A 12107-nucleotide genomic window follows, 5' to 3' on the forward strand; every position below is an offset into this window, starting at 1 on the left:
AAGCCCTGGCCATCCCTGATGGGACAAGATGGTTTAGATCGATCCAATTTAGGGTCCAAAACACAGTTCAGGTCACCCACCTAAAATAAGTTGGCGTGAGTCGAGGTTGGTGAGGGAAGCCAAAAGAGAGATAATAAAATTCGTATCATCGACCAGAACTACTGGCGTGTTCTACAACGGGCTGCAAACAATGACATATCAACCATAGGGGTCAGCCATAATCTGAGAAGAGAACTGGGGCGAAATTCTCCAGTATCGGCGCGATGTCCGCCGACTGGCGCCCAAAACGGCGCAAATCAGTCGGGCATCGCGCCGCCCTAAAGGTGCGGAAGGCTCCGCATCTTTGGGGGCTGAGCCCCAACCTTAAGGGGCTAGGCCCCCGCCGGACGAATTTCCGCCCCGCCAGCTGGCGGAAAAGGCCTTTAGTGCCCCGCCAGCTGGCGCGGAAATGACATCTCAGGGCGGCGCATGTGCGGGAGCGTTAGCGGCCGCTGATGGCATTCCCGCGCATGCGCAGTGGAGGGAGTCTCTTCCGCCTCCGCCATGGTGGAGACCGTGGCGAAGGCGGAAGGGAAAGAGTGCCCCCACGGCACAGGCCCGCCCGCGGATCGGTGGGCCCCGATCGCGGGCCAGGCCACCGTGGGGGCACCCCCCGGGGCCAGATCGCCCCCAGGACCCTGGAGCCCGCCCGCGCCGCCTTGTCCCGCCGGTAAGGTAGATGGTTTAATCTACGCCGGCGGGACAGGCATTTTAGTGGCGGGATTTGGGCCCATTTGGGCCGGAGAATCGCGGGGGGGGGGGGGGGGGCGCCAACCGGCGCGGCGCGATTCCCACCCCCGCTGAATATCCGGTGCCGGAGAATTCGGCAACCGCCGGGGGCGGGATTCACGTCAGCCCCCGGCGATTCTCCGGATAAAAGAGCTCGCATTCCCTGGTGAGTCAAAAAAGTGGTCCTTTTCTTGGAACATTACTCGAAGGTGAGCTGGATAAATCATTCCGAAATTGACTCCACTCTTGTACAAGAACTTGACTCTACTCTTGGTCAGGCTGGATTTCGCTCATGTCTTGGTCCAGCCTAATGAAATCCTGATGCTCCCTTGCCCATCGAAGAACCAGCTCTTTTTTTTCTGGCACCATGAAATCTTGCGATCACCGCACACAGAGGAACTCCAGAGCAAGGCTTGGTTCAGAATGAGCAATGAGCCAAGTCTATTCTGGATGGGATGGAAAAAACACTCTCACCCACTATCTTGTTGAATATGCCTGAGAAATATTCGGCAGGGATGCGGCCCACGATCCCCTCCAGTAATCCCACAATATACACATTCTGTCACCTGGACCTGTTCTGCAGATCATTCAGCTTGGGTGTTAACGTTGTGTTGAAGCTGAGGTCTTCATGGCGCCAGGAAAAAAGGGTAAAAGGCCAGTTTTTCAGCGGGAGCCATTTTGTGCACGTCTTCCACTTGCATTGCTCCACCGGACATTCTACTTCCTGATCTTCTAAATCAAGATCCATTCTTTCTACAGCTCTCCTGCCCTCTTTTACTGTCAGGGCTACTCCCCCGTTTCTATTTCTGTCTTTTTGAAATGTTGTGTACCCTGCAGTATTTATTCCCCAAATTTGGTCATTTTGTAACCATATCTCTGTGCTGTTGATTAAATCTAAACTATTGATGATATTTGTACTGCTTGTTCATCCTTCTTATGAACATTCAGTCCAGGCTGGCTTTTATAAGGCAAATTTATGAGCCCCAGCTGAGCGAGCCTCTGCCCGCTAGCGGCTTGTATTCCAGGGGTCCCATGGGGAGACCAATTGAGGTGTCACATGAGGGTCATTGCAGTGAGGTTGAGTCAGTCCCCTACCTCAACTTAATAGCTCCAATATGCTTTCAGAATGCCATAAATGATAAAAATAAAATGTTTGAATGAAAGACATGAATTATGTTAGTTTAGCCTTTGGTATAATCAGAATGGCTGCTTAACCAGGTGTGTAAGTGTAATTTGATTGTCAAATGATTTTTTTTCCCATTAATACTTGTTTTTAAGATTTTGTACCTGAATGCTCAAAGCATTCAAAATAAAATAGATGAATTAGTTGCGCAGGTTAGTTGGGATTATGTAGACATGGCTCCAAGGTGACCAAGGGTGGGAACTAAACATTGAGGGCTATTTAGTTTTTAGGAAAGATGGACAGAAAGGAAAAGGTGGTGGAGTTGCATTGTTGATTAAAGAAAATATTGATACCATATTTAGGAAAGATATTCGCAATGTGGAATCTGTCTGGGTCGAGTTAAGAAACACCATGGGGCAAAAACATTCGTAGGGATGGTATACAGACCACCAAATCTCAGTGGTAATGTTGGGAATAGCATTAAACAGGAAATCAGAGATGTGTGTGATAAAGGATCATCTGTGATTATGGGTGACTTTAATATAGATTGGGTGAGTCAAATTAATCACAGTACAATAGAGGAGGAATTTCAGGAAAGTACACAGGATGGTTTTTTGGCCAATATGTTGTAGAACCAACAAGGGAAAAGGCCATCTTGGACTGGGTGTTGTGCAATGAGAAAAGATTAGTTGGCAATCTAGTTGAGAGAACCCTGGAGGGGGAAGAGTGACCATAATATGATAGAATTCTTTATCATGGAGGACAGTTGGACAGCATGGTGGCGCAGTGGTTAGCACTGCTGCCTCAAGGCGTCAAGGTCCCAGGGTCACTATCCGTGTTGAGTTTGCACAATCTCCCCGTGTTTGCGTGGGTTTCACCCCCACAACCCCAAAGATGTGCACGGTAGGTGGATTGGCCAAGCTAAATTGCCCCTTAATTGGAAAAAATGAATTTGGTACTCTAAATTTATAAAAAGAAATATTAAGGTGGACAGTGAGGTGTTGATTCTGAGACCAGGGACCTGAATCTCAATAAAGGTAACTATGATGGTATGAGGCGGGTGGCAGGGTGGCACATTAGTTAGCACTGCTGCCTATGTGCTGAGGACCCGGGTTCGATCCCAGCCCCGGGTCACTGTCTGCATGGAGTTTGCACACTCTCAGTGTGTCTGCATGGGTTTCACCTCCACAGCCTAAAGATGTACAGGTTAGGTGGATTGGCCACGGTAAATTGCCCCTTAATTGAAAAATATATATTTAAATAATTGGATACTCTAAATTTAAAACAAAAATTGATGGTATGAGGCATGTGTTGGCTATGATGGACTGGGTACCATTATTGAAAGGAAGGACGTTGGACAGGCAAAGGCAGGCATTCCAGGAATGAATAGGTGAACTCTAAAAATTGTTTGTTCCTATTTGGCGGAAGAATAGAAAGGGAACTTTGGCCAAACCATGGCTTACAAGGGAAATTAGGGATCGTATTAGATTCAAAGCTGAGGCATATCAAATTCGGAAGAAAAAGCAATAGACCTGAGGATTGAGAACAGTTTAAAACTGAGCAAAGGCAGACCAGGGGATTGATTAAGAGGGGAAAATACAATATGAAAGTAAGCTAGTGGGGAATATTAAAACGTACTGTAAAGGTTTCTATAGGTATATAAAGAGAAAAAGATTGATTAAAAAAATATTGCAGTCAGAAATGAGGAAATTCATAATGGAACAAAGAAATGGGCGAGGAATTAAATTTGTAATTTGCATTTGTCTTCACAAAGGAAGCCATGAATAATGAACTGGACGTTCCGAAAAACGCACGTTTTAGTGAGAAGCTGAAGGAAATTAGTGTTAGTAGAGAAATGGTTTGAGGGAAATTAATGGGATTAAAGGCCTGATAATTTTCATCCCAGAGTAATTAAGGAAGTAGCCATGGAAATAGTAGATCCATTGGCGGTCATTTTCCAAAATTCTTTCGATTCTGAAATGGATCCTACAGATTGGAGGATAGCGAATATAGCCCTGCTGTTCAAAAAGGGAGGTAGAAGGAAATCAGGGAGCCTAACGTTAGTAGTAGGGAAGTTGCTAGAGTCCATTATCAAGAATTTCATAGTACAGTATTTGGAAAGCAGTGGTATAATCAGACAAAGTTAGCATGGATTTTCAAAAGGGAAATCTGGCTTGACAAATCTATTGGAATTCTTTGGAGATGTAGCTAGTAGAATTGACCAGGGATACCCAGAGGATGTGGTTTACAAAAGTATTTTGATAAGGTCTCACATAGCAGATTACTATATAAAATTAAAGTAAATGGGATTTTCTTGAGGTGGATAGAAAGCTGGTTAGCAGACAGGAAGCAGAGTTGGAATAAATGGGTCTTTTTCCGATTGGCAGGCAGTGACTAGTGGGGTACCGCAGGGATCTGTGCTAGGACTCTCAACTGTTCACATTAATAATTTGGACAAGGGAACTAAATTTATTATCTCCAAATTTGCAGATGATGTAAAGTTGTTTGGGAGGAGTTGCTTCAGTGTGATTTGGACAGGCTGAGCGAGTTGGCATATGCATGGAAGATGTACTACAATGTGGATAAATGTGAGGTTATCCACTACGGTAGCAAAAAATAGGAAGGCAGATAATTATTTGAATGAGCGTAAATTGAATGAGGTGGATACCCAGCGAGACTTTGAAAGTAAGCGTGTAGGTACAGCAAGCAGTAAAGAAGGCGAATGGTATGTTGGTTTTCAATGGTATGATTGGAGTATAAGGATGTGTTTTACTGCAGTTGTATAGGGCATTGGTGAGGCCACACCTGCAGTATACTGCAGTTTTGGTGTTCATCTCTGAGAAAGGTTGTTCTTGCTATGGAGGCAGTGCAGCAAAGGTTTACCAGGCTGATTCCCGGGATGGCAGGACTGTCAGACGAGAAGAGAATAAGTCAGTTAGTATTTTATTCATTGGAGTTTGGAAGAGTGAGAGGGCATTTCATAGAAACTTACAAAATTCTCACAGGATTATACCGGGCAGATGGTGTGGGGTGGGGTCCAGAAGACGATAAGGGGTAAACGTTTTAGAACTGAGATGAGGAAAAATGTCTCCACCCAGAGAGGGGTGAATGTGTGGAATTCACTACCACAAAAGGTAATTGAAGCAAAAATGTGCAATTTCAAGAAGTAATTAACTCTTGGGGCGAAAGGAATCGAGGGATATGGGGGTAAGACGGGATTGGGTTATTGAACTTGATCAGCCATGATCATAATGAATGGTGGAGCAGGCTCAAACAGCTGTATGGCCACCTGCTTCTATTTCCTATGTTTGTTTCTGTGTAATATCTCAGTACCTGTAAATAGTCCAGTTTTACTCTTGCAGCCTAGATGATGCAATCTCTGTGGTAACTGAATATCTAACGCATGAAGGAAGACCCATCAAATCAAACATTTCTCCTGCTGAAATTTTAAAGGTAAAATATATTTCTGAAGTAAATTTTCTCTTACAAAATATTGTTATGCACTACTTTCAGAAAAAAAGATCCTTGTATTGTGCAGCGCTGATGTAAGATGGTATTTGGTTAAATCAAGGGATGAAATGGGTATCAGGAAGTACCTAGTCGGGATAATATTTGCAATACAAAATTATTTTTTTTAGTAAATGAAACGACATTGTGACATTAAGCATTTCAAAGTAGGGTGATACGCTGATCTATTACATAACAGAATAATGGGAAGTGGCTTTTGGTCTTGGGTTCTTTGAGACTTTTGATTTTGCTTGTTATAATGATGCGAAACCACATGGATACCAGGCACTGGTTTGCAGGTAGTAAAGATTTGGTGGGGGAGGGAGCTTCCTCATTCTACTATCCTATTTAAAGTTGCGACCCAGCTCCTTGAGTTGGTTGTCCGCCCACCTGACTTGGGTTAAAGACAGATCTGGTTTGGGTCGGAAAACACATTTCTGAAACTTTAACTCTCCAATTCACCCAAACCTGTCTTTTTTTTTCTCAGTTGAAATTTAGTCCAAATTAATCAAGCAACTGTCACCTATGCATCTGAAAATCTCTACAAAGGGGCTACCCTTTTTTTTCCCCCGCCTAAACATGTTTCATAACTTGTTGATTTTTGTTCTTTTATTTCCTTCAGGAGTTTCTTCATGAGCGGAAGTAGAATAACCAGAGAAATCAACACTACTTTAAGAGAAAATAGTTTTTTTGTCTTCCTGTGGAACGATACCTTTACCGAAAGTTGTATTAGCAATTTGCCACTTTGTATGTAATTATTAATGTACGTTCTAATACTGAATATATATTAATCACTTTTTTTAGTCATCTCGCCTCGCGATGGAAGAAAATTGAAATATATTCATATGGGATTATCAACAACAGATATCAGGTGTGACATCCCCTGTTAGCCAGTGACAAATACACTGACATGGGTCTGGTTCTTATCAAATGAATCTGAATTATATCACTGTTCTGTACTTAGCTTAATATTCCTAGCTGGGTGCTGGTGTTGATAATGCAGTTGGCCTCTAATTCCAAGTAGGGGGAATCAACCAGGTTCCTAATTCTGGTTGCTATTTACTGAGCAAGCCCTCTTGAAGATTAGACTGGACAATGTTTAAGGCAAATACAGGCTTGACTGATGCTGCCTGTAATTACAAAAGCACCATTCACTGTCATCAGTGGTCACCTGGACAATTTACCTAATGACTGCTGGCAAGTGTAGAACACCTCAAAAATTGGCATCTTGAGAGGTTAATGTACTTGTGCTCCATCAGCCTAACTGCTGTTTATAAAACTTTAAGTTTACAAAGCCGCCTAATTGCAAATCTACCAACTTTTTCTCAGTTAAACATATTTGAAGATAAATTCCACCTACTTAAAGATGGATGGAACTGCTCCCAATCTGCAGTGTGGCTGTTTGACATTGGAATTTGCCAGCCACGTGCAAAGTACATTACCTAGTAGGTGAAAAATAACTTGCATTGCATTTGGAATATTTTAATTGATGTCTGCAGATTATCCAGATCACAATTGTTCAGCTAGTACTAACGATATAAAATGGAAAAATCATATATAAATCTTCTATTCAACCTAATTTTAATTGCTTAAATTAATTGAGCACTCAAATTATTTACACTTTCTGAAACAATTTGAGACCAGTAAAATGGGAAAGATGCAGATGTTTTCTTTTTGAAAAAGAAAAAAAGTACTGTAAATTTACTCTGTATTGTTTCACAAATGTTTAATGCACTCAAATTAAAACAAGTTATAATGTTAAAATCTACTTTTACTTGCATTTTGAAGTTATTGCAATTTGCAGTGGCAACTGTACAGAAACAATTTGCATATTAAATGATAAAATATAACCAAGAAAACGGATTTTGTTTCTGACAGTTAAGTTCAGTTGTTGGTAGTTAATGGAATTATCCATTTTGTTTGTACAATTTATGTTGAAAACCAAATTGCATACTTTTTCAGGTCAAGGTAAATTACAGAAACATGCAATATTACAAATTCCACACATTTGTACATACAGATAATATGGACCTTACTTGGTCCAACCAAGGCAGGAGCCAGGTGATGGATCACACGTGGCGGAGCACTGCACTAGCAAAAAATATCCTGGGACCTCGCTGATCACCTTTTGTCCTTGAGACAGCCAAAAATAGGCAATGGCCTGGAGGGGTCAAGATGATGTGTACTATTGGGAAGATGACACCCACAATTGAAGTTCCAGCTGCAGCTCATACATAATTTGCTCCAATTATGCAATGTTCCACAGGTCCATGGGTTACATTTCCTGGATAGACATGGTGGGTGTATTCCATAATGCCGCCTTTGTGGTAAGCGCAAGAGATGCTGACTGGTCTGCGTTTTTTTTAAAGCCACACAGCTGAGTTTATGTGCAGTTCTGTTATCCATGCTAAATAGTTTGAAGCTGTTGTTGACTTGTTTATAATGGTCTTTATATAAACTTGTTAACTGTTGGTGTCAGAAGTGCAAGATGAGTTTCCAGTCCTTTTCATTTCCATCTTGTGTGAACTCTTTCGATGTAAAGCGTTTTTAAACTTTGAACTTGAAAAGTAATAGACAATTGGATCGAGCATGCTGTTAACGTATGTGAGACAAAGCGTAATATAAAACCCCTCTAGAGCAGCCTTGTATGTTTCACTATTTTCAAACTTGTTTGTTTGTGCTACGAGCACAACTAACCTTCCAATGTTGCTGGGCAGGAAACAGAGAATGAACACGATTACAACAGTTACCACGATACGTATAGCCTTTTTATATTTCCTTCTAGTTTCACTTTTCTTGTGCTGAAGTTTTGAAATGATCGAGAATGTACAAAAGAGGATGATACAAAGTGGTGCTACAAACTCAACAACAAAAAGTACATCATGCCAAGTTGCAGCAACATTGAAAGAATCATACAAGTTGAAACTCTCACAGTATGTAAGGTTCTTCTGCTCAAATACATGTTTTTCAAAAAGAAGATATGAAGTCATTAATATCATTAGAGTCCATGTAAAAATTGCTCCCAATGTAGCATATTTTTGTGATATAGAATTGAGTTTATGGTGAGGATGGACAACTTTGAAATAGCGATCTATTGCCACAAGTGTGAGAAAAGCAATACTACCTGCACGATTCAAAGACACCATAAATAACATAATTCGACAAGCAATATCTCCAAAGATCCAGTCCTTTTGGTTGACGTAATAGGCCAGTCGAAACGGCAAGCAACACATTAAGAGGAAATCTGCTATCGTCAGATGAAACAAATAAATAGTACTTGGTTTCCAAGGTTTCATCCGAAAGCAAAAGATCCACAAAGCAATTGCATTACCAATTGATCCTAGAATGAACTCCACCAACAGCAACGGTATTGCAATCTTTATCAGTGTTGTCTCGTCAAATTCAATTGAGCTATTCATTGTTGCACTCTTGTGTTGAGAACAATGCTCAGAATGTTTATGCTTATAGTGAAGTAGCTAAAGTAGTTATATATATATAGTTCTGCTGCCTCGCAAGTTCCTTTTTGTGTGACGTGTGATGCAAATTAAAACATTTCATAATTGTGCAACGCTGTTAAACTCAATTCCAGCTAAGGCGCCCTCGGCCGCACTTTTTTTTTTAAAGACGTCATCACTGTCTGTAACCTTGTTCCTGGTTTTATTTTAGTGCTGATTCATTGAACAAATCTGATTCCAAAATCCTCTCTACTGGGAGGCGCGATTCAATGAAAAAAAAAAAATCTATGTCCAGATTTGGGTGCGTTTAATGAGGTTTTTTGGTGGTTACAGCACCGTGAAACACCCCACTGCCCAATTGCACGTTGCCGTTGTTTTGGCCTTGGACCTTTTCTTTGCTGAGGCTGCACTTGAGTCATTTTCTGCTGATGAGCCAATTGGGCACCATGACACTGGTACCCTTTCACTTCCCTGACAGTGGCACCCTGTGTCTAATGGCCTGGGAGACCCCTCCAAAATGCCAATGCAGTTGGTCTATGTTCCTGGTAACCAGGCTCTGCGAAAATCCCAGTGCCTGGGATTTAACCAGATTTGGATCACACCCAGTGAGAGTGAGATTAAGATCGCGGTGACTTGAGAGATTTCATTATATCTCGCAAGGCATTTCGAGTGTCGCAAATATTGCGAGAGACCTCTCACAAGATTCAACGGCCTCGTTCAGGCAACAAGTTGGGCACGGCGAGGCTACAAAACTGCACAGAGATTGTCCAAAACTGAAAGCTAGTCAAACTGACATAATTAATGTATAAATTCAAAATAATGTTTCTTGGAGTACTGCAATAGGCAAAAGCTCAGCATTTCATTGGTCCTTTTTTTTATGGCCTTGTCGATCTGTAATCTCATCTTTTTTTAAGGATCTATACCATAGATCCCCATTCCTTCTCTCGAGAATATTAGAGGAGGACTCCCTAAATCGTAAGTCATGTACTCTGACCATTTAATCATTTGGTCCTGTAACCAGGGAGATTTTAAAACTGCAAGCTGAGAGTTAGAGCAGAAGTGGAGAGTTAGCGTGGAAATTTATAAAGAACAGGAGCTGAGAGTCAGGAGATTGAAATGAAAATCGCTTATTGTCAAGTAGGCTTCAAATGAAGTTACTGTGAAAAGCCCCTCGTCGCCACATTCCGGTGCCTGTTCGGGGAGGCTGGTGCGGGAATTGAACCGTGCTGCTGGCCTGCCGTGGTCTGCTTTCAAAGCCAGCGATTTGGCCCAGTGTGCTAAACAGCCCCTAAACAGATTTAAAAAGAGCGGGAGCTGAGAGTCCAAGCGAAGATTTAAAAAACGGGAGCTGAGAGTCGGAGCGAAAATTTAAATGGAGCGGGGGCTGAGAGTCTGAGCGGAGATTTCTTTTTAAAATAAATGTTTTTTATTCAAAAATTTTCAATAATTTTTACAAACCACCACAAAAGAAAATATAATGCAAAGAGAACAAAACAATATGCCAACAAAAAGAACTTAGCCCTCTTAACAATTTAACAAACAAAAACAAGGTGGGGCATTTGCCCCTTACAAATAAAATGAAATCAACCCCCCTCCCCCTCTGGATTGCTGCTGACCTCCGTCTAACATTCCACGAGAGAGTCAAGGAACGGTTGCCACCACCCCTACAAGGACCCTCGCAAGACAAACTTCATCTTCTCCAACCTGAGAAAACACACCATGTCACCAGTGTGAGGTGATTCACTTTGGAAGGAATAACAGGAATGCGGAATATTTGGCTAATGGTAAAGTTCTTGAAAGTGTGGATGAGCAGAGGGATCTAGGTGTCCATGTACATAGATCCCTGAAAGTTGCCACCCAGGTTGATAGGGTTGTGAAGAAGGCCTATGGAGTGTTGGCCTTTATTGGTAGAGGGATTGAGTTCCGGAGTCGGGAGGTCATGTTGCAGCTGTACAGAACTCTGGTACGGCCGCATTTGGAGTATTGCGTACAGTTCTGGTCACCGCATTATAGGAAGGACGTGGAGGCTTTGGAGTGGGTGCAGAGGAGATTTACCAGGATGTTGCCTGGTATGGAGGGAAAATCTTATGAGGAAAGGCTGATGGACTTGAGGTTGTTTTCGTTGGAGAGAAGAAGGTTAAGAGGAGACTTAATAGAGGCATACAAAATGATCAGGGGGTTGGATAGGGTGGACAGTGAGAGCCTTCTCCCGCGGATGGATATGGCTGGCACGAGGGGACATAACTTTAAACTGAGGGGTAATAGATATAGGACAGAGGTAGGTTCTTTACGCAAAGAGTAGTGAGGCCGTGGAATGCCCTACCTGCTACAGTGGTGAACTCGCCAACATTGAGGGCATTTAAAAGTTTATTGGATAAACATATGGATGATAATGGCATAGTGTAGGTTGGATGGCTTTTGTTTCGGTGCAACATCGTGGGCCGAAGGGCCTGTACTGCGCTGTATTGTTCTATGTTCTATGTCACTGACCCAGGCCTCTATGCTTGGGGGCTTCGCGTCCCTCCACATTAACAAGAGCCTTCTCCAGGCTACCAAGGAGGCAAAGGCCAGAACTCCGGCCTCTTTCGACTCCTGCACTCACGGATCACCCGATACCCCAAATATCGCTATCCCCCAGCTCGGTTTTACCCGAGTGTCCAAGACCTTGGATGTAGCCTTTGCAAAGCCTTTCCAAAATTCCGTAAGGGCCGGGCATGTCCAAAACATATGGGCATGGTTCGCTGGGCTCCCCGAACACCTCACACACCTGTCCTCTACCCCAAAGAACTTACTCATTCTCGCCCCTGTCATATGCGCCCAGTGCACCACTTTAAACTGAATCAGGCTCAGCCTGGCGCAAGATGAGGAATTGACCCTGCCCAGGGCATCAGCCCACAGGCCCTCATCAGGCTCCTCCCACTTGCCCTTCAGCTCCTCCAGCGAGGCCTCTTCTGTCCCCTGCAGCTCCTGGTATATGCCCGATACTTTGCCACTGAGCGGAGATTTAAATGGAGCGGGAGCTGAGAGACACCTGGGTTTGAAAAACAATCTAGGAGTGACGTCATAGGAAAATGCTAATTTGCATGACCTATTCTAAATTGCTTTCAGATTAAAGGTAAAGAGAAATATTTTACGGATTAGGAAGACTAAAACGAGCTGGAAATAATTAAATAATAGAGATGCAGGACCAGGTGGCCTTGTTCCTGCATGATGTGGGAGCTGGTGGACTCCACTGTTGTTCCCAATGACCACAT

General features: G+C 42.9%; 2 protein-coding genes across 2 annotated transcripts in view; one reads left to right on the plus strand and one right to left on the minus strand.

The window, feature by feature from the left end:
- Positions 1-7166, plus strand: part of kntc1 (kinetochore associated 1) — a 263597-nt gene extending 256431 nt beyond the window's left edge. Inside the window, exons 63-64 of the mRNA XM_072495542.1 lie at positions 5254-5344; positions 6021-7166. Of these exons, the coding sequence (XP_072351643.1) occupies positions 5254-5344; positions 6021-6044 (115 nt within the window). The 3' untranslated portion in view covers positions 6045-7166. The remainder of the gene's footprint in view (positions 1-5253; positions 5345-6020) is intronic.
- A 105-nt stretch (positions 7167-7271) lies between these two features.
- Positions 7272-8885, minus strand: LOC140408401 (hydroxycarboxylic acid receptor 2-like). The gene has a single exon (XM_072495556.1). It carries the CDS (start codon positions 8815-8817, stop codon positions 7861-7863), a length of 957 nt encoding a protein of 318 aa, XP_072351657.1. The 5' UTR covers positions 8818-8885; the 3' UTR covers positions 7272-7860.
- Between the last annotated feature and the right edge of the window lie 3222 nt (positions 8886-12107).

The sequence above is a fragment of the Scyliorhinus torazame genome, chromosome 1 (genome assembly GCF_047496885.1).
Source record: "Scyliorhinus torazame isolate Kashiwa2021f chromosome 1, sScyTor2.1, whole genome shotgun sequence".
NCBI classification, from domain to species: Eukaryota; Metazoa; Chordata; class Chondrichthyes; order Carcharhiniformes; family Scyliorhinidae; genus Scyliorhinus; species Scyliorhinus torazame.

Coding starts and splice junctions, on each gene's coding strand:
- LOC140408401 (XM_072495556.1), bottom strand. CDS start 8,817: ATGAATAGCTCAATTGAATTTGACGAGACAACACTGATAAAGATTGCA.